General features: G+C 37.4%; 1 protein-coding gene across 1 annotated transcript in view; it reads left to right on the forward strand.

Moving 5' to 3' along the window:
* Positions 1-19,418, forward strand: part of EYA1 (EYA transcriptional coactivator and phosphatase 1) — a 150,182-nt gene extending 130,764 nt beyond the window's left edge. The window contains exons 14-19 of the mRNA XM_071553085.1: positions 8,786-8,844; positions 9,039-9,199; positions 9,394-9,508; positions 9,814-9,935; positions 10,697-10,797; positions 18,784-19,418. Of these exons, the coding sequence (XP_071409186.1) occupies positions 8,786-8,844; positions 9,039-9,199; positions 9,394-9,508; positions 9,814-9,935; positions 10,697-10,797; positions 18,784-18,864 (639 nt within the window). The 3' untranslated portion in view covers positions 18,865-19,418. The remainder of the gene's footprint in view (positions 1-8,785; positions 8,845-9,038; positions 9,200-9,393; positions 9,509-9,813; positions 9,936-10,696; positions 10,798-18,783) is intronic.
* The last annotated feature ends 6,587 nt before the right edge of the window (positions 19,419-26,005 follow it).

The raw sequence follows: 26,005 nt of genomic DNA on the forward strand, positions 1-26,005 counted from the left end.
TGAACCTAATTTTTAAGGTACTCTAAGTGCTATGAAGAGTAGGCAAGTTCCCCTTCTGATGAATCCATCAACAATTGTGGACTGCCTTCTAGCAGACATCACAGCAGTTGCCCTTGAACATTCAGGCTGAGACACAAAGCCCATCTATTTGCATTTAATTTTCCACAGTAGCAATCCAGGAACAGCTCAGTTTCAGTGAAAGAAGGAAGGATAGAGAAGAAAGGAAATACAAATCATGGCACAGAATTTTCCCTAATATGTATGTGAGGGAATGACTGGAAGAAGTTTTTCATCTATGTGATACCACAGCCATGGATGACTTGCAGAAAGTTCATGAAGTTCCCCTTCATAAATGTGGGACTAAATTACATCACACATGTAGCTGTAGGTAAATGAACCGGATTGCAAAACAAAGTCTTCGTTCACAGGCAGATCTGTGGCTCTGCTGGTGTGTGCAAAATGCAGCTAAAAGCTTTAACCCATCCGAAATTCATGATGCCCAGCTGTTGTGGAATGTGGTGCTGTAGTTTGGGAGTGTTGGAGCTACAAAGAATAACAAATACCTTCTTTGCTAACTTAAAAAGAACATTCCTAGAGGTTTATGCAACTTATTAACCCCTTAACTTCTTTCACATGACAATGGATAAGTACCTTCGTACTAGGTGCCATTGAAAATAGAGCCTGTATGACTTCCTTTCTCCGGAGAATCAGGTGGAGTGTTCTTTGCACGTGTACAGCTGAGCTGAAATACACAGGAGCCTACCAAGCTTATCACTTTATTTACCTTCCTATTGCTTCTCCCTGAGTTGCCATCTGAGGTTAAGACATGACAGGCTATAAGGTGGCACAAAAAACCTTTTTCCTCTTTATCTGGCACTTCTTGAGTTCTGACAAAACATAGCTGTCCTGTGCTCCAGCTGGGCAAGGCAGCAGTGCCTTAGCTTGCTCCCTACATCTGCCACTGAGCAGCAGCATAGGGGTCAACATCTGTGCCACAACATTAGGGGTAGGAAAGAAAGGGAAAGAAAAAGTCCAAGATACTAACTATGTAATAGTCTTCAGACTGCCCGTAAAAGCAAATGTTTTTGCTGTCTGTATTGGCAAGGTTAGCAGAGAGAATTTTGAGCCTGGTCCTTGTCCCATTAGCAAGCAAACGCAAAGATGGGGAAGTTGCTCAACCAAAGCATTGTAGCTTTCTTTTAAACACATATATTTAGGAGATCACCAAAGCATCACAGCCCTGCAAGTTTAAATGAATCAGTCATGTGGGACTGAGAGATTAGGTCTTCTTGTGAAAGTTTCTGTGCGAACCTCTCATTTCCTGAGAAATGAGACATTTTAGGTCTTTTATGGAAAAATCATTCTTTTCATATATTTAATTTTTAAATTGTTTAAAATTTAAATATATTTTAGCAATCTTTAGTGAATAATTTCAACAAAGTGTATATGTTCTAGAGCTATACTTTTAAGTTAATACATTTGGGAATAGTTCATTACATTTTGATGAGGTTCATAGCTCTTTTTTACTTCTTAAAACACCTTCACATTTTTTCTGGCTTTCCCTAATCACAGAATTTTTTTCTCTTTACGAAAGTATATTTTTGCAGATAACAGGAATCATGTCATAAAGAAAGTATTTACAATGTGAAGTGCTGAACTTCTAAAATACAGTGATTTTGACACATTGAACTTAACATTGTTCTTTCCAGCAGTGACACAGCCTTTTCTATCTATTAGTAAAATTCTTTCTCTGACACCCCTCTCTTCCTTTCTCTTTCTCTGCAGATTACACAAAAATAGAATAACAAATTATTTTGTCAGAGTTGTAATAAGAACTTATTGTTAGAGAGGCACCCTAAAACATTTCTCTGAGTAAGATGATAAATTACAGAAATAGAATAGTTTTACTTTTTATCTTGCCTGAACAACTGGAATGTAATGAGTGTATTCAGAACAACAGGGAGTATCTCTGAACTGGAACCTGAACAACAGATTTACACCCTAAAGCAAGTGAGAAAGCTCTGGGGTTTGGAGAACTGCACTTATTGTGATTGTCCTGAGCTCTGCTGTCCCTCTGCTAGAAGAATGACTTTACTTTTTGGTCTTCCTTCTCATTAGAAAGATTTCAGTGTATTGAGTAATATATACAGAGACAATATCAGTTCTTGAAATATCTGTGTCATGACACTTATGAATTAAAACTAGCAAAACAGAGTTTTCTTTTGCTGTGGGAATGTAACTGCCACTTTGCAGTTGCTATATAGATATTTCTCTAGGTCATGTTTTATTTTAATTTTGACTTTTCCAGTTACAAGGTGCAGTTGAAATGTAAATGTAAACCTTGGTTTTAGCATAGCTACTTCAATAAACATAAGTTGCAGAATAAGATCTGTATTTATTTTGGAACAAACACTGTTTACTTTAGGAATATCATGTTTAATCCAAGTGCATTTGTTGATGTGAGCAAGCAAAATAAGATTTTAATCACTTTTACTACTAGAAAAGAATGGCATCATTGTGTGTTATAAAAAAGGTTACATATTCAGCACAGGAGAGCAGTCCCATCATTGGCTGTGAAAAAGAATTTTTTAAATAATTTCACTTCTTAGTCCTCTGTGTTTATTAGATAATAATTTATATAGATAATGAATTTTTGTTTTGTTCTGTTTTGATATGCTATTTTAACAGCAAAAGATGGAGTTTCTTTTTTTGGTTTGATGGGTTTTTTTTTTTTGGAGGGGGTGTTGTTGTTTGATTGTTGGGGTTTTTTTACACTATTAACTTCTCTTTATGGTCTTAAGTTTAAAATGGGAGCATTTTGAAAGCCTTCACAGCCTGATTTAATTCCTTGACTGTTCATCCACAAATTGTCAGACAGAATGAAGTGGATTTCAAGAACTCTTTGTTCTTAGTATCCTGTGCCTGACCCACAGGTAATCTGCACCTTTTTCTTCAGCACCGAATAATTGTGGTGGGAAAGAAGAGAAAATGTTAGGGTCACAAAGTGCAGGCTAGACAGAGATGACAGGTCCTGCCACTTGAGTGCCAGTGTTGAGAACCTGCGAACCGTAGTCTCCGCTTTTTCACATGGATTTGCACTGTATGTTAGCAGGCACTCTGTGATGATGGGTTAGGAAGTTCAGCACTTCAGCCTTTGTTGCTTCAGCTTGAAAGAAGTGCAGAGGGGTTTTTATTGTTAGCAAGTACAGTGAAGGAGCAGTAGGCACAGGTCATACAAATATATATATATATATATATATATATATATATATATATATATATGTATGTACACATTGAGTCACAGAGGCTATAGATGTGCTGTTCTGTGAAATGTCAATTTTATAGCCTGGACACATACTAGAGTTTTTGTTATCCTTCTGTTCAAGTAAAAAACAGATATTTACTTGTCAAGTTTAATGACTGCTGGTAAATAGTGTTAGCATCTTCACAGGGGTTTTTTTCGTAAAATTAGAATAGAGGCTGGTTGAAGCAATCTGCTTTTTATTTTGCTGGAAGATAGTCACAACTATGAGTAAAAAGGTGTAAAAATCAACAACTTTGAGGGCTTGCTTTAAATAATTATTCACAAACTAGCTTTGAAATATGTAATGGTTCCCTGGAGAAAACATTTTCTGATGATCTATAAGTCTGTGTTTCACAAAGAAGAACATTGTGATGGCTTATAGGAATGATGAGTATTTGTGGAACAGATAATAATCTGAAAGGGTATATATAACTTAAAGGGTATATATCTTGTTCCTGTGAAAGACATAAACAGAAGTACTGCTGTCATAAAAAGCTGCATTAAGAACACAGCAGTGTACACTTGAGGATTCATTTTTTAATTTCTTTTTTTTTAAGATACATTACATTTATAAAGGATTTCAGCTTTAACTTGTTTTGCCAGATCTGTTCTCACATGTACATGACCAAATTTCTCTACTGTTCAGTAGGGAAAATGAAGCAGTGGATATAATTGTGTAATGACAGATATGAGTGGAACAGAGAATCCCAGCAATCATTTCCTGTGAGTTGGCCAGCTTCCAGGCTGTCTCAATGGGCACGCTGATGTAAAGGCAAAAGGAAAATAGTTCATTCTGAAGGGTGGTTGTTGGTTGGGGTTTTTTCCGTCTCTCATTTTGACTTCGCAGACTAAGGTATTGAAACAATTAGTTGACAATGTGGTGTTAGTTTTCTCACAGTGAATTAAGAAGATTAACCAAATGTGGAAATGTATTTTAGCTATAATCAGCAGATTTGAGACTGAAATATTTCAGCATCCTCTGAGGTTATGTTCATAGCATAATTCACATTATTCCTTTTTTAATGTGCAAACTTGTTCAGAGTTATCTTATACTCAGTGTTTATTCCAAGACAGCAGAAATATTAGTTTTATTTTTGTTAATTTCCTAGCACAGAAATGTAGAGAATTGCCATGCCACTTCACTTGGCATGTAGTATTGGCACAGATAAGAGGAACTCTTGTAACAACCTTAATATCTTTATTATTATTATTATTAATTTTCCTACAGTAAATTGAGTAGTGAGGCATATTTCATATAATTATGGCAGAAGTAAACAACTTGATGGGTGGTAGTGAAGGAGCAAGGTAATGTAAATATTTGCAGAACATTTCTGCCATAACTTAATGCTTTGCATATGAATCTTATAAAGATTCTGAGTTAGTTTAAAGAAATTATTCCAGAGGACTGCATAGGTCCAGGCATTTTAAGAGCTGTGAATGATGACTGTGGAGCATATCTGGGAGGTTTTGGCTCTTCATACAAAAACAGAAGAGAGTAGGAGGAAGAAGTTAACAAATGTTTTGGGAATGGAGCCGGGAGAAGACACAAGCTTTCCATGTGTAAGTCATTCATTTTTGATTGTTGTTTTTCCTTGGCTTACTGCATTTCACTGGAGACATTCACTTAGCAATGATTACAGCAGCTTTAGGTTGTTCCTGCAAGCACATTGCTGCTGCTGCTTCAAGCCCCAAAGCAGAGCTGGTGGAAGCGAATGTGGAAACAAGTCTCAGTTACTCCATGCAACATCTGTTGGTTAAATTGAGCTGCAGGAGATTCAAGCTAAGCTACTAGTTGTGGCACAGAACGGGCAGAGGGACATAAACACGTGGATGTGTGGCATGCAAGCCAGCTGTGAGAGAGAGAGCAGCAAAGGACAGCACAGACTTCTTCAGCTGCTATAGGTAGATTTGCTAAGTTAGACACGCTGACACACTCCTTTTTCCCGGAAAGTATTATCCCTAAACTATACCAAGTGCATTTTGCTTTCCAGGGGTTGATCTTAAAGTGCAGAACTGTATTCAAATCTTTGGTATAAACATGTCATCACTTGCAATTCCTCCTGAAGATTTCAAACTGGATACACTGAAGTTGCAAGGTCAACACCTTTAGGAGCTAAACACAGATAGCTGCATAATATTTATATGTAAGCCACAAGATATTTTGCTTCTTACTTGCCAAGTCAGCCTATTTTAAAAGAGAATCCCACAATTTTAATTTTCTGCTTTGGAATTGACTGCAAAACAGATTCTGTGATAATAAAATACATCTGCATAAATAGCAGTGTTTCTACAGGGACTTTTAGTATTAATTTCAGATATGCCTTTGCCAGAGAAGGGGAGAATACTAGTCCTGTATTTCCTACGAAAATTTCACAAACATGTCAAATACATTTGTAAAAGTTTGAAACAGTAAGCCTGCAAACAACCCTTTTTTTTTTTTTTCTGAATGGCTGTTTAGCTGTAAGTCAGCTCCCATCACAGAAACTTTTCTAAGAAGTACTTAAAGATTTTATGAGACTTTGTATATGTACCTTTGCAAAAATATACTGGTTGGAAGTACATAGTTTATTTGTTGGTCAGTGTTTTACCATATCCCTGATCATGGTGCATATTTTAAATTGTTGGTTGTGTGCGTGCTTGCTTATAACTTATCAGAGGTCTGAGAAGTGTCTCAGGTGGTCTTTGCTCACAAACGGAATGCTCCACACAAAGCCAGTAGGTGAAAACAAACACAAGGTCTTCTGCCAGAAGGATGGACCAAATCAATTAATGATGGGCAGGTAATTGGCTTCTTTGAAGAGTTATTCCTAAATAACTTTCCTGGTAAAAGAGCGATTTCTAATTGAGTGTTTTTCCCTACTATGTTGAGGGGTTGAAAAATGCATTCATCACTCATTAGCCCAAAGTCCGAGTCAGCAAGACAGCATGAAAAAATACCTGGCACTGAAAGCTCACATTTACCCTCAGAGCTGTGCTCTGCCACTCAAGAAGAACAAAATAGTCATGCACTGTTTGTGACCTTCCTTTAGTTGTAATGTAGTGTCAATCACATTGCTCTTTAATCCTTTTCAGATTATAACATGTATCTCTTGTTCTTTAATTTTGCTTCATTCCCCTCCTGACTTAATCTTTTTTCTTTTCTTATGCCTGACAGAAGAGAACACTATCTCTCTCCATTATATTCAGTACTTAATCTGAAATTGTTGGTATTCATGACCTTTTCTTCACTTTACTTGCTTTCTTGACACTGTTTATAGAAACCTTTACCCCAACAGTTTTTAATCTCTGATTTCTTTCTATGTTTTTCGCTGCAAAATATCCCCCTTTTTTTTTTTATACCATGATTTCTATTTCTAGTGTATCACTTCAGTTCTCACTTTCTACCTACCAAGCAGATGTTTAGACAGAAGGGGAGAATGTCTCTCGTATCCCAGTGTTTGTCCTGGTCCCAAGTCCTTGCACTGTAAATTAAACTTCCAAGTCCCCAAGTTCTCTCTATCTGTGAGATCTAAGATGTAGTCATTTCAGTCTTCCTGCCTCTGTCTTTTGCCTGAGAAAGTTGAATTTGGAAGTTTGTTGAGTTCTTTCATCTGCTCCTGTGAGAAGATGAGCTTCTACCCCTTTGTTTAGTTTTGTCATTACTACGAAAAATTGTTTTTTCCCCAGATTTCTATTTTGAGTCCTCTTCTCCAGCAACTTGCTCCAGTTGTCATTCACAGTTTTCAAGCTGGGAAAGGAGAAGTCACTGAGCAGTGGAAGAGTAATTAAAATGGGAAACTAATGAATTCAGGAGGGTATCCTTTCTTTAGCTTACACTCATTTCATATTTGAATTGTTAACTTTGTATGCATTTGGATGGACATTTGCTTTCAATTTTAAACAGAAAAATAATAATAATTTCTGTGGATTTGATAACCTCTTGTAGAAGCTTCTGGCTCTTTTTTTAGTCAAGTTGATTTTCAAAGCCTGGTAACCTATGTTCACACTTGCAGTTTCAGCTGCATCTGCTGAAACATTTTGTCTGGCTGAGGAGTAAAGTCACTGTATGGTGGTAAAATACACGCAAATGTAGTATTGTCTCTTGTGCTGGTTGCCACTCCTACCTCTCTCTCTGGCACAAGCTACCTGTGCATAAGATAGAAAATAGTATGCACTGCAATAAGAACATGTTGCACAAGTGCAAAACCCACACCTTGTCCTTCAAAACATTTCAAGTTTCTGAAGTATTACTTGTAAACCTGTGTTTTTAAAATCTAGAATCCACAGACACCATGTGAGGCCAAATAGGCTTTTTCAGCTTTTTTCTTATCTGAGGTTGTTGACCTCAGGAGAGGAGGAGAAGGTTACAGGGTCAAAGTCTTTTCCTCCTTGGAGTTTGCTGCTTGCTGGGAGAGGGTTGGCTGGAAAATAGATGTTTTAGAAAAAGGGTTGAGGGTCATGATTTTAATTCTGTTAGGGAACAGCTGGTTTGAGTTTCTTTCCACTTCTATCTTCCCTCCCTTCCTCACAAATCCATGGAGAGAGCAAAATTTGTTCAGTGAAAAGCAACACAAAAATAAAGGATTGCAGTATTTTCATCTTTAAAATACATCATGTTTGTTACAGGACTGCACATTAAGAGAAAGAAGAGGAAATTATTAAAATAATTGAAACCCATTATTGTTACAGGCATTGAATTGATATTAATCTAGAGTGTCAGAGGTTTGTTTGTTTTTCTGCCAAAAGTTAAAATGTTAATAGTAATGTTCTAATAGGGGGTGTGTGTGGATACATAGTACACATTACGATTTTTAATTTAGTGTTGGACAAAGGTAATTTTGAAAGTGCATGTTAGTTTGCATACAAGTTGCTGAAAAAAGAGGATTTGATTTGGCTATTTCTGTTCAGATTTTCTTCATCTTGGCATGCTGCTTTCATGCACTAAGACCAAAGAGAGAGAAGGAAACTCACAACTCTCAAATAAATGGCAAACTAGGAACAGATTTTTCATCTGCGCTCCTCTGAAACATTGGCCTCAGGCTGTGTTGGTGTGTGGCTCAACAGCAATCAGAGGTCATAATTTCATTGGCGGTTAGCATCAGGTTTAATTTTTCTAATATGTTACATTTACCAAAATGTCTGGTTTCAGTTACACTTATGCACTGACTGAATCAGCTTTGAGCAGCATGATGTTTTAAGGTACCTGAAAGGCTACAAGAACATTTATGGAACACATATGCTAATTGTTTTTAACCACTTTCCTTTCTAAACACAAAAACATGTTTTTGGAAAGCCATTTAACAGTAGTAGCTAATGATGGTGTGCATTTATTCTAAGAAATGAGCACAAGAAATAGGTAAAATAGTTGTTTTAACAAGACTGCCATCTACTGATTTCCACAATTAAAAATATTGCTGGCAAGTAGATTGTTCATAGTTTTTATAGCTGTGTTTTTAAGATTTGCAAGAGCAAGAAAATTATAATGTCTTTCTGTCACCTTAGGAATGCGACCAGGTTCACATTGACGACGTGTCTTCAGATGACAACGGTCAAGATTTAAGGTACAAGAGAACTCATTAAGACAAAAAATTGCTTTGCAAATTCCTTCTTGGGAAAATGATGGGATACTGGAACGCTTACCAGTAGCCTGCTCTCTTTTAGTTGTCTTCTTTGCAACCCAGCAAAGTGAGTAGCTGGTGGTTGGGTGTAGCCTGTTGCCTTTTATTAATCAGGCGGTTTCTTTCCCTCTGATTAGCACCTATAACTTCGGCACAGATGGCTTCCCTGCAGCTGCCACCAGCGCAAATCTGTGCCTCGCAACAGGCGTGCGTGGAGGAGTGGACTGGATGCGAAAACTTGCTTTCCGCTACAGACGAGTAAAAGAAATATATAATACCTACAAAAATAATGTTGGAGGCAAGTGACTCTGGAGTATCTAACAAATATGAATTACAAGTAGGAAATTGGAAGAAGTGGTTTCTGTTCCCTTTTTAACATAGTAGTGTTTAGTGAGCTGTTTGGTTTGCAGAAAATTGTCTCTTAACTAATGAAAGAAAAATGACAGAGCATTACTTAATATCAGTGCAGACATGCCCTAATTTACTCCACAGGTCTTCTTGGTCCAGCAAAAAGAGAGGCTTGGTTACAACTAAGAGCAGAAATTGAAGCTTTGACAGATTCTTGGTTAACACTTGCACTGAAAGCACTCACCCTCATTCATTCAAGGTGAGTATGAAGAGCACCACGGAAACACTAGGGTGTTTGCTGATGATCTAGAAGAGATTGCCTGGTCTGGTGGGCAAAATTCTGAACCTGAGAACCTTCTTCTCATTCCTTGTTCTGGTCTGATCGTGCTATTCTATCTACCTTGCTCTCCTGTAAGGTGGTAAAAAAACCCCATTCTTTTTAAGTAGCAGTAATAAAAGTGATGGGTTCTGATGGGAGGGTTAAAGTTTTCTTTCTTTTGTTTTGGTTTGGTATTTTCTGTTTTTCTTTGTTAAAAAAGGATGTTTGCATTTTCTCTTCCATAGGACAAACTGTGTGAACATTCTCGTTACAACTACTCAGCTAATTCCAGCTCTGGCAAAAGTCTTGTTGTATGGACTAGGGGTTGTATTTCCCATAGAGAATATTTACAGTGCAACTAAAATAGGTGAGCTATTTTTATCATGTTGTGATACATTTAAAGCTGTAATTCTAGAAAAATAAAGGTATTGTAGTCTATATTTAATTCTAACATGCTTTGACTGTAGCAAATACAGAGATTAATACCTGATCTTATGAAACACTTCATGCTAAAGCATCCTAAAAGTGCTTTTCAAATGTTTGCTATGATCCAGGACAGACAGCGTTGTATGACTCTACTAACACTGATGCAGCCTCTGTTAGAAAGAAACATAATTGCTTTTTTTCATAATTTCTCAAAACTGTGGGACTGGATAGCAGTCTTTTTAGTAGGCTCTAAGTACAGAACACTAGAGACTTCCCAGAGTAGCAGAAGAAATTCTGTAAAGGTAAGCCCTGGCTCCATTTGTTTTCATGGGCTCTGGAGCAAATTTTCGTAAACAATTTCCCAGAAGCAAGAGTATTTTGCTGCAGAATGTAATTATTTAAGTTCCTTCATACTTACTGTAATAAGCTTCAGCCGGGGCAAATGTTTATTTCTCTTTTCTGGTTCAGTAGATAAGATGTTATTCTGAGTATGTAGAAGTACATTGGACCAGATGGCAATGGTGGTTGTAGTTTTTAATGTGATTATGACATACCTGTTCTGTCTCAGATGTGCTCAAAAATGTTCTTTCCCATTAACTCTTCTTATGTATTTAAAATGTTGGGGAGATCTAGGCTAAAAAGTTATCTGTTTGGTATCATCTCATTGCCCCCTACCCTGAATATTCTGATTTTTTCTTTCAGGAAAGGAAAGTTGTTTTGAGAGAATAATTCAAAGATTTGGAAGGAAAGTAGTGTATGTTGTTATAGGGGATGGTGTCGAAGAAGAACAAGGCGCAAAAAAGGTAATGACCTTTTTTCAGTGTGGGTTGGTTTCACGAATCTGAAGGCAAAATTGTTTTTTCTTCAACATGGGACATGGACATTTATGTTTGGTGTCTTTGCCTTATGAAATATGTTTTGGCCATATCTAGCAGAAAACTGCATAAAACTGTAGATAATGATGTGCCCTGCTGTTGTCCAAAAGATACATGAAGCTAGCTATATATGTCTGATGTATTTCAAAAAGGGGCCAGAAAATGGACCCTGTCTTTTGTGCCAAGAACTAATAGTTCTGTTTTCATTGGCAACCCAAAATACCACATAGGATGTTATGAATGTAAACAAAGAATGGCAATTCTGTCTGATCAAAGGCAGTGTGCTATTTGACTGTATGAAATATGTATATGTTAAACCTTGAAAAGGTATGTAGGACTGGAGTAGGTATACAGAGATTTCCATTTTCTTGTGTGTCCATAATTTGGATTCTGCATTCAGGCAACTACCTGTGACTTGGCACACATTCATAATCTTAGATAACTGAGCAGAGGATACTATTTGACAGTCTTTATTATTTTTGCTTTCCTCTGGGAAGAAGGGAAAAATTCTTGGGTTTTTTCCCAATGGGGGTAAAGCTCCATAAAAAGCAACACTTCCCACTAACAAATAATAGACATTATTTCTAGCCTTGCTTTTCTACCCATGTACAGCAGATACAGACTCTTTGCTTGGAGGAGTGAGGTATAATATTGACTATTTGAATAATAGGAGAGAGTAGGAAAATGGGGATTTCAGTTATTGCTTTCTTTCACAGGTAAATTACTTTTACACGGCTATTTTTTCACCACAAAACTTTCTGTGATACTTCTCTCTCTTTTCACTGTGAGTTTCTAAATTGGAGAAGTGAAACTAATTAGTCCATATGGCATTTTTACAACCATTGACTGGTTTTGTTTTGTGAAATCTGGGGTTTGTTGCCCTGAACCATTGTGGGTAGGTTCCCAGCTCATCCTAGCACTTTGCAGAGTCGCAGTTTCATATATCCCTTTGGCGGACTGGCGGGAACAGTTTGCTCCTTTCTCCTTCAGAAATGCCTTTCATCTTTACGAAGAAATGTTTTCCCACTGTAAATGATTACATTTTAAAAGCTGTATTTAAGATCGGGGGAAAAAAGTTCCTTCTCTTTGTTCCTTTTCTGGTGCTCAGTGAAGTAGTGTTGTATATGATAATGGCAGGAGTAGACTCTTTGGTAACATTATCTATTTCAATGCTTTTTTCAACAGGAAACATGATTCAGAAAACCATAAGAAAAAGCCTTTTCCAGTCACTAAGAGGAGTAGCAGTATAGAAAGTTCCTTTGTGCCGTTATTTCTGTGTATTCTTTCTTGGAGGAAGGAATTTTCAGTTTGAAAGCATGTTAGATGTTCTGGATTAAATTATCTGCTGCAGCAATGCCAGAGAAGTCAATAAGTAGACCAGCAGCCCTGCCTTTCTGCAGAAACTATTAATTTGATTAAGGAAAATGCTTTTCTGATTTTTGCCCTGCTTCTTAGTTCACCAAAAAAGAAATCACCTTTTCACACTGTGAAAGCAGGATTTGCCTCTTAATTTTTGGCCCTGGCATACTGAAAGAACAGAAACCACCCAGTGCCTTGCAGTATGGGTAGCTGCTTCCAACTCAGATGATGTCTTTTTAGTTATGTGCTCCTCGAGTTGTTTTTAGGGTTACTAGAAGGAGCAAACATTGGAATGCACCTTGCTGTGTACTGTGCTTCGGGTTAAAGACATGTGCACTGAATAAGGAATAAATGGTATTGCTATGAGAAAACAGTAAAAGTCTAGATATTCTCTGGAAAGCATGCAAACAAAACAGAAGCTTTAGCTCCATAAAACCAGCCAAAGCACATCAGTCTAAAGTGGCATAAAAGTCCTGAGGTGAATGCCATTGTCATTCTTATCCCCTGAACCTTGGTAGCTGGTTCCTTCCTGCTTTCCTTCTATAAGTATGCTGGGTTTTGTGGTATTCCCAGGGCAGCGACAGGTCTTCTGTTATCCCTTTGTACAGCAGTTTGCTGGAGGGGTTTGGCCTGTGGTGAAGCTGTTAGTATTTGTATGTTTCTTTACACTACTTAGGGCATAAAGAGTACACTCTTCTTTAAATAGCACTTTAAATAGCACATAATGTCTTTCCTAGTCTTTTCAACTGAGCATATAAATTCAAACATTTCATTTGAGAGATTTTTTTACTTCTGTATTCATTCAGTGAAAAAAAAAAAAGATGAACTTTTGGCTTAGGAGGTGAGAAAATTAAGAGTTTTTATGAAAAATAATTTACCAATAATTTACCAATTGCTGCATGAGACAAGATTTTCATTTATGCCCTTCATTCACAGAAAATCCTGAATCAATACAATAATAGGAAAAATAAAGGACAATTTAAGATTTTTTTATCATCATTATTATAAAAATTCAGTAATGTAAACTTTTTAATACTATTTAAAAGATTATTACTCTTTTGAGAAACATTTTTAGGATAAACTGTCCATAAAATACCTCTTTTTATTGATGTAAATAAATATAATACACTGAGGAAACTGCACACTATTTCATTTCTGGTAGCACTGGTCAAGCCCTGGTATCAACACCTTTTTTTAGCTGTCACTTCCAGCAAAATATTTTATGAGACAATTAAAATTCTTAGGTCATTTACATTGTGTATTGAGGAATAATCATACCTTTCTGGATCAGTAGAGCAACCAGCCAGCATGGCTGTAACACAAGGGTTCACGAGGAGGTGGCTACCTTTGTATCACCTTCCCCAGGAAAAGCGTAAGAGGAGGGCAGAGAGAAATTGGTGTGAGAGCCAAGGGGTGCTCAGGAGCTGCTGGCACCAGTGCAGGTGCCTTGTGGGTCAGAGCTGACTGTAGTGACACAGCTATTGCCAGAATAAGTTTTTGGGGTTTTCTGCCAGAGACTCCATTGTCTCAGCATTTTAGTTTGCTTTGCTTTGTTTTGTAGGTTGTTTTGGAGGATTTTGTTTTGTTGTGTTGTGTTATGTTTTGTTTCATTTGAGCTCATCTTTTGGAGACACATATGGGAAATATTTGTAAGGCAGAAAAAGAACCCAGCTCCAGAGTTTTTCTACTTAGGAGAATCCTCCAAAGGACTTCCAATCTGTTAGAAGAGACAAAGGAGAAGGGTCTCTGCACTGAGGAGCTGGATTTTACATCAGGTTGTTCAGGAGAGCCTGGGCAAATGGGCTTCTCTCTTTGTCTCCAAAATGGCCATGATGCCTCGGAGGGAAATTGTGAGGAAAAACCATAAATCTTTGTGGAGCAATAAATAGAATATAAATGGGTATCCAATATGCCACTGCTTTTAAGCTCACAATCACACTGTGCTAGTCAGATTTGGGGTAGGAAATAAAGACAGCCGTTTAGCAAATCTGGCAGGAATACAACAAAAATACTGTGAAAGATGACAAAAACTGATGAGTTTTCTATTCAAATCCATCCCAAATCTCTGGAGAAAGGTTTTTGTATAAATATGTATTCATTTAAGGGAAGGAAGGTAGTCTGCACTTTTCAGTGTTGCTGTCAAAAAATGGATTTGTTTTACATGTGTATTGATGGAAACACTATGTGGAATAAAGTAGTTGTAGCTTTGTTCTTTTAGTAAATATATGCTGAAAAAACATTATGTCTATTTCAGAAATAAAATAGTATAGTATTCTATGTTATTTAATAATATTATAATTACTAGGTTTGCTAAATCAGTGATTTCACTTTTTATGCCTTTTACATCAAAACCAAATTCAAACTTTTGCCACCGTATTTAATATCAAGATGTCATGAAAATCAAATAATTAAAAAATCATAAATGTTTTATTACTAAGTGTCATCTGCAAAATAATTCATGTTTTTTAAAAGTCAAAAGTTTCATATTTACTTGGAAGATACAGAAATAATACATGAAATTTTTTTATTACCAGTCTTGATAATCTAGTTGCAATAAGAAAAAGGTTCCTACAGTTTCATTAGGTACTAATGCATCCAGTTTCACCACCTGTTTATTAGTGGCTAGCATTTGTAATCCATTCTCCCATAGCGGCAAATGAGGTATTATAATTTCCCAGCTTGCTTAGAATAGAAGGCACATGTTCTGCATGACATCTGTGATAAGTGTTGGCAGAGATGGCTTTTAAAGGCAATATTTAGTAAATATATATATACAAAGGATCTCTTGCCCAGTCATTTGGTAAGAAAAAATGTACTTCTATGTCTTCAGGATGTTGCCACTTTCAACAGGGCTGCATAGTTGTGAAGAAATGGGGCATGTTATTACAGGAACAATATATAGGGTTTTGTATGATAATTATGTTACTTTAAAAGTTTTCCTTTTGCACAATCATTTGTTAAATAAGGGGAAAATTAGTGTACATGACTCATGAAAACATGCATATATATATGAACACGTATGTGTGTGAGACTGTCTATATATACACAAACATATCAATATGTATAGATCTGTATCAAGTTTGTTTTCCTTCCTCATAGCTATAAAGATGGTGATGTAGAGTCTGGCTGATAGAAATCTGGTTTGGCCATATTCGGCCATGCACACAGCACCAGTGCAGATTCCAGCACAGTGGAGCCACCATGTTCCTGACGGGCTTTATTTCTTGGGAGTGTGCAGCTGGTCCTCTGGCCTATATGCAGAAGAACTGAAAATAATTATAATCCTGAGGTTTACACAATCTCTTTCTTTCATAAGGCTCTCTAGTATCATTCCACACCTCACTCCTGTAACTACATGGAGTAAATAGAGGTATACTCCTTTCACAAAAAGTCATAAATAAAACAGAGGTCACTTAATGGAATTTCAAACAGAAAAATATAGACAAGATAATGGCTACTTGCAGTTTTGGTTTAAAGTCTGATAATCAACAGCTGACCCATAAACAGGGTAATCCAAAACTCGATATTGCACATGGGCATCTAGCAAGAGTTGCTGTAATTTGATTTAGCAGAAGCTAAACCTTCTGTTAAATCAATCAGAGTCTTTAACTGCTCTAGCTGCCTGGTGTGTATATGCTCTGTGATGCTGAGACTGTTACTAGGGAAGCAGTATAATTCCGGAGCTGCACGAAGTGGGAGCTGGAAGCCAAGAATTTATTACTAAAATTCTGCCTACTCATTGGTTTGCTGTATGACCTTGAAGGGCATCCATGTCATTGACTCTTGGTTTCTGCAGAGACACTAGGCAAAGGCAGATGTCCACCAAACTCTTCACCACACCACATCATAAGTATGCTATTTACACCTCCCTGACCCAGTGGTTGAGGCAGACCTGGTGGTGAGCTGGCTGAGAGGAGCAGTGAGATATGGCTGAGGGAGAGCAGGTGGGTCCTACCTGACGAAGGTTTATGAGACAAGAGGGAAGTTGCAACCTCACAAGAAAAGGAGGCAGCACTACTGAGCATTACTGACCTATGCAGTCAACTGGCAAACACAGCATGAACCTACTGCAAGCATAAACCTCTGATCCTTTGTCCTTGATGTAGTACCCCTATGAGATATTAAAATTCCGCCAGGAAGATCTTGCAGCCTAAGTAAGAGATAGGTGTGTAGAAGCTTTTGCAAAGTCCAGAGAATGGCATGATTAGTAATTTTTATTTTGTTTTGCTCTTGTTGATTCATTTCCTGTATATGGTGCAAGAAATTAATCTTTAGGAAAGATTTGAGTTGGAAAGCAGAAGTGTCTGGCCTGACAGAGCACAGAGGATGGGCTATCTCTGTGGTGTAGCAGGGAAGACACTTGGTTGTGGAGGTATAACTGCATGAGCTAATTGCATCTAGTTTCTGTTGCTGGTGAAACATAGAGGCAGTACAATGGAAGTCTAGATTGAAGATATAGAAAAAGCATGTTTCATAGTGTTTAACACTTCCTTCTTAGAGAAAGAGTTTATCTGTAAAAGTGTTTTTGTGTCATTTTGCTTTGTTCCTGCAGAAGTTTCTTTGCTGTAAAAGCTAGGCATACTTTGAATATGGGCATGCATTAATGTATCCATATTGCATCTTCATTCAGATTGGGAGTGTCATATCAAAGCAGACTTTTCAGTCATTCCCTTTCGCTACACTTTGATTAACATTGTGGACTGAGTTTAGGGGGAAAAAAGCACCAAAACCCAAATTTCTTTTCTGTATAACTAAAGTACAATATATTGTCCAGGTGCTCAGCAGATGCTCTCCAGCTGTTAATGGGCACGTTTTTCATGATGTCAGACTGGAGCTAATCTGAAGTGAAAACACCAAAACAAGGGCACTGAATGCTCAGTGCTACCTCCTTCACTCTCCAGTCCCTCTAATTGTGGTGTTGTACTTCCTAACATTTGTTCTTCAGTGGGTGCAGATTTTCAAGATTCCTTACAGTGCTCCCTTGCTGATCACGTGCTACTCTTTAGTCTTACTTATTAACAATAATTAATTCAGTATTATCTTCTGTGACTTTTGCAAGAGGAACAGTTGATTGTTCTTCAACAGTTACCATTTGGCTTCGAAGAGACTTGCCACAGCCAAGACAATTATGTTTGTTTTGAAAACCTCTTCTTTATTTTATAAATTCAATCCAGTTAATCATCACATCATTATCTGTATTGAAGCTGCATTCTTCTAAAAATAATTATTTATACACTGACAGACAGAAGATTGCCTGTGCTTCTAAAGAAAAATTTGTGATAGGCTCTCTGTTAAGGTGTTTGCCTTCTGGGATTGGTGAAAAAATTGCAGGACTTACAGTAAACATTCAGATGAAAACAGAGAGTTTAACATTGTTTTCAAAATTGTTCTCTAACTTAAAATTTGAGAAGACATGAATGAAAAAAGGAGGTCAGTGTAGAAGTGACAGAAGAGATGGAGTTTTGCCACTGATTTTACTGGAATTGGGAATTTACTCAGGAGGTGCTGAAGCAGGATGAAGAAAGCCTTTTTGAGAAGTTGTAGATAAAATGCCAAATGCCTGGGAAACTTAGAAGCTATTGTAATAATAAATTGCTTGTGGTTTGCCTCCTTAAGATGCCTGGACACAAGTTGACCCAATGAAAAGGTGAACATGGTGATGTTAGCCTTCAAAATATTGTTGAATTAAAACTATTTTCCCATTAGATTTATAGAATATTTTCCTGGAGAAAGTTGATGGCTGAATATTTCTTTTTATTTATGCAAAAGTTCTTGTTGACACTATAATCACTGCTTTAGAGTATAAAGATAGTTCTTAATCAGATTTTTACCCTTCATGGATTAGGTAATCTGTGCTTTTTCCTGGTATTTGTGGCTTTGGTTCATTCAGGTTCTTTGCAAAAGTATTTGCGCTCCAGACGGATTTTATTACAACTAATAGGAAAAAATATGTATTTATTTTTATGCCCCATATGGGAAAGGTGTTTTAAAATCAGTGTAAACAATGAGCAATGTTACACAAATCCCTGGGATAAAATACTTTTCAAAGTGATGTGAGCAACATGCGTTATTCTGAATCACCATTTCTCAGTTCTCAACTCACCTGCCAGCAGTAGTTTCACAAGGAGCAAAAACATTTTGATAGTAAATAATACTTTCACTTCCTTTTTTTTTTAAATCGTGTTCTCTTTCCCTCCTCCAGCTACTCACATACTTCATATATATGATATTTTCTTATTTTTTTCCAGAAGCATTATTTTTTTCTGCAACATGCTGTAATCTCTGTTTCATATAAAGATATTAGAAGCCACTCCCATGTTTATAATTTTCTGACATGTTTGCTGTAGTTTCCATTGTAAATAGATTTGCTGCTATTGAGAATTTATGCTTGAGGGGTGGGTCTGAGAAACCAGAGATAAACATGAAGGACTCAAGGTCTTAAGAGGCTCTTTTTCTCTCTCTGAAGTGCTCCATTATCCTTGTGAAAGACAATGGGTGGGTCTAAATACCAGAATTCTTAGGGTTATTTTTACATGTTGTCTGTGTTGTTCACAGCATGCTATGCCATTTTGGAGGATTTCAAGCCACTCTGACCTTATGGCCCTTCACCATGCCTTGGAACTGGAGTACTTGTAGCAGCTCAGCAGCACTTTCAAACCTCAGAGCCTCCTTCTGCCCGTGGATGTGATGCCTGTGTCTTGTGTCAGCATTGGACTACAGAACTTTGTGATTTCAACATGTTGACATACAGCTGCAATTGGTCTTAACCCTTGCCCTTTCAGTTAATGGAGGAGCATGTCTTTTTCTTCAGAACAGCTGTTGGCTCTGGTACTGCAAGTCCAATGAAAATAAGCCATGCGAGTGTTTGAACAACTCACCTTTATCATATTTGCTACCAAAAAGAAATAGAGAAGGAAAAAGAAAAAAAAAAAAGAAAATTATATAAAAGGTTCATACCTGTGAAGAAAAAAAAGGACCTGCAAAAACTTCGTAGTTTGTAGCCTCTTCAATGTGACACACACCATTTTCTTCTACACAGCAAACTTGATTGCACAATGAAGACTGAGATTTTACAAAATACCAGTGGAGTAATTTTCTTGTAAAGAAGGTTTACTTTTTGGTTTCTCATATCCAGGGTACTCTGTACATCTTTACTTATTTATGAACAGACTATATTTTGACATCATATAACTGAGGATATGTATAATAGGATTAAAGGCTATTATAAGCCTTTGCCTTATGGTACAGCAACTACTTTTGATTTTAGCACATTACAGAGTAGTTTAAAATATGTCTAATTTAAACTAATAGGTACATCACTGAGACAATCGTGTACAGGAAGAATTTTTTGTGTAAATTTGTAATAATGAATGATTCTTTTACATATTGTTAAGGTAAATGCTATTGAAAGATAGTAATGCCTTGTTGGTGAAGAATGAGGCCACATGTGCACAAACTTGTGCAGTGCCTTATCAATGTGTTGGATATAAATATGTAGATAATGGATTTTTTTTAGATAAATTTGTCAAGACCAAAAGCATGGATATCAAGTGTCAATAGGAATTTGGTTTTGTTCTCAGCTGTTTTTCTACCATTTCCTTCTCTCACCCACTCTGATTATGAAAAGATTGATTTTGTGTGTGCCCCCCGTTACAGGAAATGCAGATAAAACACAACTGAAGAGGAGTCCTTTGCTGTCATTTTGTTTCCTCTTTTAAAGTTACTGTATTACCCGTTTCTTAGAGTATTGAAAAATTAATTAGGAGAGTCATTCCATGAAGAAATAAAGAACACAAATATATTTTAAGACATATCTTAAACTGGAATCTTGGTACCAAATAGTTTTTGTCTCATCCAAAAATGAACGAAACTATCATCATCAATATTTTTAGAAATTAGAAATGTGAATATTTTGGAGAAATTGAACAAGAATGCTCATATACATTTAAGATTTTTAATCCTCTTCCACCAGGAGTCAGATTTTCCTAAGATATAACATCCATTGCTGGCAATGGAAATGCTGAAATAGTTATCACCTGGGAGTTAAAATTTGCTTTTGTCTGTACTCACTTACAGGACAAATCTAGACTGTCTGTCTATGCCTTGTGACTTTTCCTAATCTTGAAGGTTATGAGCTACTTGGTTAGATAAACTGTTAGTCTGACTTTTTGGCTTGAATTGTACCAATTCCCTTTGCCCAGTTTAAATATCTTGTCAAAAAGAAGCCTCAGCTTTCTTGGTTCATTTTCCAGTTTTTCTTCTTGTTTTGCAAAAAAACACCAGCCTCAAAACAGCTACCTGCAAAGCTACACAGCGCCAATGTAGCTACAAATCAACACCCTTCTCTATTGGAGGAATCATATTGCTGCTATAATTCAATGTTTGTGGGTTGCTTTATTACCAGCAGACAGGTTTTTATCCTACCAAGACTTGCACATGTGCTTTACTTTACCCAGTATGAGTGCTGCAACTCATGAAGTACTCACATATGTACATAAAGCACATTGTGGGTAGTTTTTAGAATTGAGTCTATAATTAGCCCTTTTTTTTTTCTCAAGCAAAGTAGACAGTGATGGGGGGGTTGGTTATCTTTTTTTTTTCCTTTTTTTTTTTTTTTTTTGGCTCTTTTCAATTTTTGGTCACTCGTGGACTGAAAAAAAGACAAAGTTTATCTGGGCCTTATTGTACAAAAAGTGTGTTGTGTCCACAATCGTGTACAGAATTTTTCTTCATTAATTTTGTTTTAAATTAATAAAATTGATTTGTGAACATATTAAATAATTGTCTTGTATGTCTGGTATGCAAGTCTATAATATTTCTGTCCTCTAGGTCAGGAATGAGAAGACATCTCTCATCTCTTTGCTGTCACAAGGCAGAGAAGTTGCACCTTCTTGTGCCCAGCTGAGATGTTAAATAGGTTAAAAAATACTTGCATCTAGTTTACAGAAGGCTCAGTTAGATGAACAGCCATTGTTTTGCTTATCAGCAGGAGCTAGAGGTCAGTGCAGAAAAAGTTTTTGGTGTCCTGGAAATGGATGTGTAAGTCAGTCACAAAAGCAAATGCCTGAACTTTAGGTGCCAAGGTGCCTCTGTCATCCAAAGCAATCCATGTGCTGAATCGATGAGTCCACCATTCAAATGTCTCACTAAGGGCTACCAGAAGTTTCATATTATCTGAGGTTCTACAAGCCTGAACATCTCTGAAAATTCAGGACTGGCATTTATCTTTTACGAGCACAGAGCAGGGCTGCTCTTTAAACCAGGGGAAGAGTGGCAGGGACCACCATTTTATAGCAGATGCTTTATTGTAGATACACAGTCTGGTGAAGATCCCTCTTTGCTTCTCTGCCCAGCAGGGAGAGCCTTGACTGACAGCTGATTAGCACTAGTGCTCACTTTCTGGTCTGGTGAGACCTGCATTTTGTTGCTGTGTTTCAGTACAGGTTCAAAAAGAGAGATGAGCAGTGAATCAAGCCAAAAATAGGCATGGCTTAATTGAGATTGTGTGGGTTTGTGTCTTCAGAGTGAGAAAAGGGATTAAGTCAGCATAAGACATTTTAACTAGTTGTCCCATTACAGCAGTAGTGACCAAAAGGAGTGCATTGCTCCCATTCCATGCACATACAGAATTAACTGGTATCTGCCATGTTTTCTGAGAAATTTGATCCTAATGATGTCTCAGGTGCTGAAAGAGCCTGAGATGTATGTAAAGAGGTAAAAGAACTAAATTCCAACAATTCTTAACTTTACAAATCACAGTGTCTGGTAACTTTAGGTAAGGAACAAGATGAAGTTTCATTGTAGAGCATGCCTAAGTCTCACTCCAGGTAACTTTAACTCTTTGTGTCTAGCTGTTAGCCTCTCCCTCAGTCCTGTGGAAGAGTAAAATAACCTGAATAAAAGGTTATGGACAAGTAAACTAATATCAATTTCCACATGCCAAACACCTTTCCTTGCTTTTATCTTCCACACTTTGGCCTTTCCTACAGCAAATCTTTTCTTGGGTTTTTCTGCAGTGTAGCTTGCTCCTTGGCAGTGCTTATGGCAAGATCCCCAGCCCCACTATGTGTGAAGGACTCGTTTCTACTATGTTGCCAGATGCCAGAAATTGTCTTCCCTTAGAAATTATTTACCTTCAGAAGGCTCAAAATGGAGTTTTCTCAGTTACAAAAAAATTCTTCTGAACAGTAGAACCCTGGAACAAGCATAATAGCTGTAATTCCATAAGGTTTTGCAATTTACTTCTGCAAATAATAAACAAAGCCTCTGAAGTTTGCTGTTTCTTATAATTACTAGAGAGGACTTATGGAGACTATCTCCTTGCCAGATAACCATGTTTTAAAAGCCCCCTCTAAGTCTGTATTTTCCCGCTGATGCACTGAATGCTCAGGTGTGTTCCTGCACAGCCCATGAAAACACTTTGACTGCTGTATGGAGCTCATTTTGGAGGTTTTGGTGTTTAGGCTGGTGGGTGATCACGATATTTTAAAGACACACATCTGCATCATTCCTTCTGATCTCAGATGAGTCTTAAACCAGGAACACCAAATAGCAAATGTTGCTTAGCTCCAAACACTTGCTTCCAGAACCCTGACAGACCTGTAGCTAAACATTATCTGACATCACTGATAGAGGCCATCTAGCCTAAATATACTACACTGTAAAGCAGCTCCTTTGATACATGAAAACACATACTTATATTAAAAAATATTGCCTTAGGTCCCTCGTTTATTTTAAACTTCTGCATCTTAAAATGATTATATGTACAGTACTGCTGACATTTTGAGGAAAAAGAAACAAGATGCAGTATATTATTCTCCTGTAATCCATTAAAGCATTGAGTTTACAGTGGCAAATCACAATTGCAGCTTTAAAAACTTCTGTATATAATGTAAAGAACGAAACTGAGCTCTTTGTTTATATTTCCATCCCTTTCTTTTAAAGCTGATGAGCTAACAAATGGAAGCAAAACTAAGACCAGTCAAGGACCTGCTTCTATGTATTTGGCACCACCATGGAAGTTGGATACTCAGAGCTGAATTATGTCTATAGGTTTTCAGCACAGCACCAATGATGCTGGAAATTATTCCAGTAAGTACTTAAAATAAGCACTTAAATCCCCTCTAAAGTCAGTGGCTTTCTTTCTGAGCATCTCAATATTCAGAAAAAACATTATTTTTTAAGGAGTGTCATATGAAGACCCTTCTTAAATCAAAACCTTGTAAGAAAGCAAAGATTTCTGTAAAGTGAAGGAGATTATGTTGTGATGTAAGTAGCTCATAAACTTGGGGTCTGCCTTTTGGAGCATGTCAGTAACAGCTTGAACTTTCCATTTCTTAGACGCTCACTGATTATAATGTTCACCTGTAATAATTTTCTTTCTAAGAAAAACACAAGCAACTTTTAGATAGTGCCAAGAAAGTGAAATTAGAAATAGTAATTATTATTATTTCTGTCTCTCGTGACTGGAATGCATGTTCAGTGAGTGGTACCTTTGCTTCAAAAATGCTTACAATGCAATTTAATACAATATTTTAGAAATTCTTCTTTGCCCTTTCCTTCAATTTTCAGCTTCTCTCGGTGTTGTGACTCTTGAATTCTGCATTGCAACATGAGTAGAGGATAAGTGTCAAGAGGCATGTCACATGCTATTATCGGTTTAGCTAGGCCTAAATTTAGGCTTATTTTTCAGAATAGACCTCGGATTGTCAGCTGACTCAATCTGGGTCTGGCTAGCTCACAGCTGACTCTACTGACCAGTGGTATTCCATACCATATTCCAACATCATCTCAAGTATAAATACAGTAGAGTAGAAGGAGTTCTCTCAGTTCCCATCATGGCCAAGATAGAGACAGGACACGCTGCCACTGTCCTGCTGAAGTGGGCCTTGGCTGCTGCCCACTGTTACTTCGCATTTTGTTTTGGTTCAGGGAGGTAAACATTCTACTGTTATTCTCTTTTTTTTTTTTAACTTGCTAGGTGACTTTTGGCGTGCTTTATGGATCCGGAGTGATGAGATCTGTTTTTGGTGGGAGGTAGAGGATTGTTGTCGTATCTAACTTGTGTAGGTGTGTGTTATATCGTAGTCTACTTTTAATATTCCCTTTTTGTGTAAATATATAACTAGTTAAGTTTAAGTACCCAGGGTTTTTCCTCCCTTTTTTCGGCAGGGTGGAGAGGGAGCTTTGTCCTTTGATTTATACTCTGCATTCTGCCAAAGTAGTCAAACCAAAATATATACCAATGGAGAGGCACAATCCTGCCCCAGCCTTCCTCTGTTTCTTTTTAATGGCAAGGCTGCACAGCTGCCACTTTTGCCATTCTCCATTTAGGCAGGGACTGGCTCTAACAAAACCATCCAGCTCTCTCATGAAAGCAAAGGGCTAGAAGAGAAACGGGAAATGGCAGTGGATGGAAGGGAAACCAGTCAACTCCCAGGATGAAATAATCAAAGAGGTGTGAAGGTTGCAAGGTTCCAAAAAGTGTCTGTAGATAACCAGGGAGGGTCACTAAATAGAGCAACCAGTACTCCCAGATGGCCTCCCAGCAGCTGTTCAGCATTATGTCCAAGAATGTGATGGGCCAAGTGATTAGTGAGACGCTCTTGGCTACCCTATCCCACCAAACCTGTGGTGTGGATGGTAGCTTGGCTGCAGCATGGTGGACAACAGTATGCTATGACTCTATGTGGACCTCAGGTGAAGATGGTTCAATCAAGGGGAGGATGGTTGCAGTCCCTCTTCTGGCTTCTCCTGAAACTCTTGCCCTGTCTCCATTACCTCTGCACAGCTGGGGTGCACCTTCATGTGCCAGGAAGGTCACAGTAAAAGATGGAAATCTCTGGGTTAAATGTCCTGAAGTCCCTTCACAGGCCATTAACTGTGTGAACTAGAGAGAGAGAGAGATTGAGAGAGAGAGAGAATGTTGCCAAGCTTCATTAAGACAGCAGAGTTGAAATGGTGTGTCATTGAGCCTGTTGTCTAACTGACATTAAAGCAAATGGTTTGCAACAGAAAATGCCCCTTACTCTCATTCTCCAGCACAACTCTGAAAGATAAATAAAACTCTTATATTTGATTACTCAAATCATCCATTTTTGTAACTGCCAGCATATAACTTTACAAGAGGACAAATAAACTTTCACGTTCTGATACATCAGGGAAAAATATATTTATCATTTTTTACTAATATTCTACATTGTCATTTCTGATTTTTAAGTAGCTATAAGTTCCTTGTAGTGGTATTAGAACAGCAGAACAAAACCAAACTATTTGGATTGATCTAAAGGAAAATGCAGATCTGTCAGCTCAAATGGAAGCCACATGATGTTGCCAACTAACACCTTGTGTAAGTCAGACAAAGACACAAACAAGTATGTTATTACTGCTCTGTCCTTCCCATTGTTTCACTACTATTGGCAATGTTTTAGCTGGGAAGAGGTATTTGTGGTTTGGGTTTTATTTCTCACTCTCACTTTGAAATATTTTGCGACAGCTGTCTACTGCTTCCTGGAAGGCTGGCCTTTGACACTGCTATTTCCAGGCTTATGTACAAGTGCACTGTTTTCCAAAGGGGGAGTTGAATCATTTGCAAAGGAAGACCCAGTCTGCTTCATTGTCTTCGATGCCAAGTCATGTCAAATCTGGCATAGAAATGAGGTGAAATCTAGAAATTGCATTAAACTAAGTAGTTGGAGCTGCAGTGAAGGGCAATATAGTGCAGAGAAGGTGAAAAGTAGAAAAAGAAAATATAAATTTATTTGGAAAATGTACGATA

Source organism: Pithys albifrons, chromosome 4, assembly GCF_047495875.1.
Source record: "Pithys albifrons albifrons isolate INPA30051 chromosome 4, PitAlb_v1, whole genome shotgun sequence".
Classification (NCBI taxonomy): Eukaryota; Metazoa; Chordata; class Aves; order Passeriformes; family Thamnophilidae; genus Pithys; species Pithys albifrons.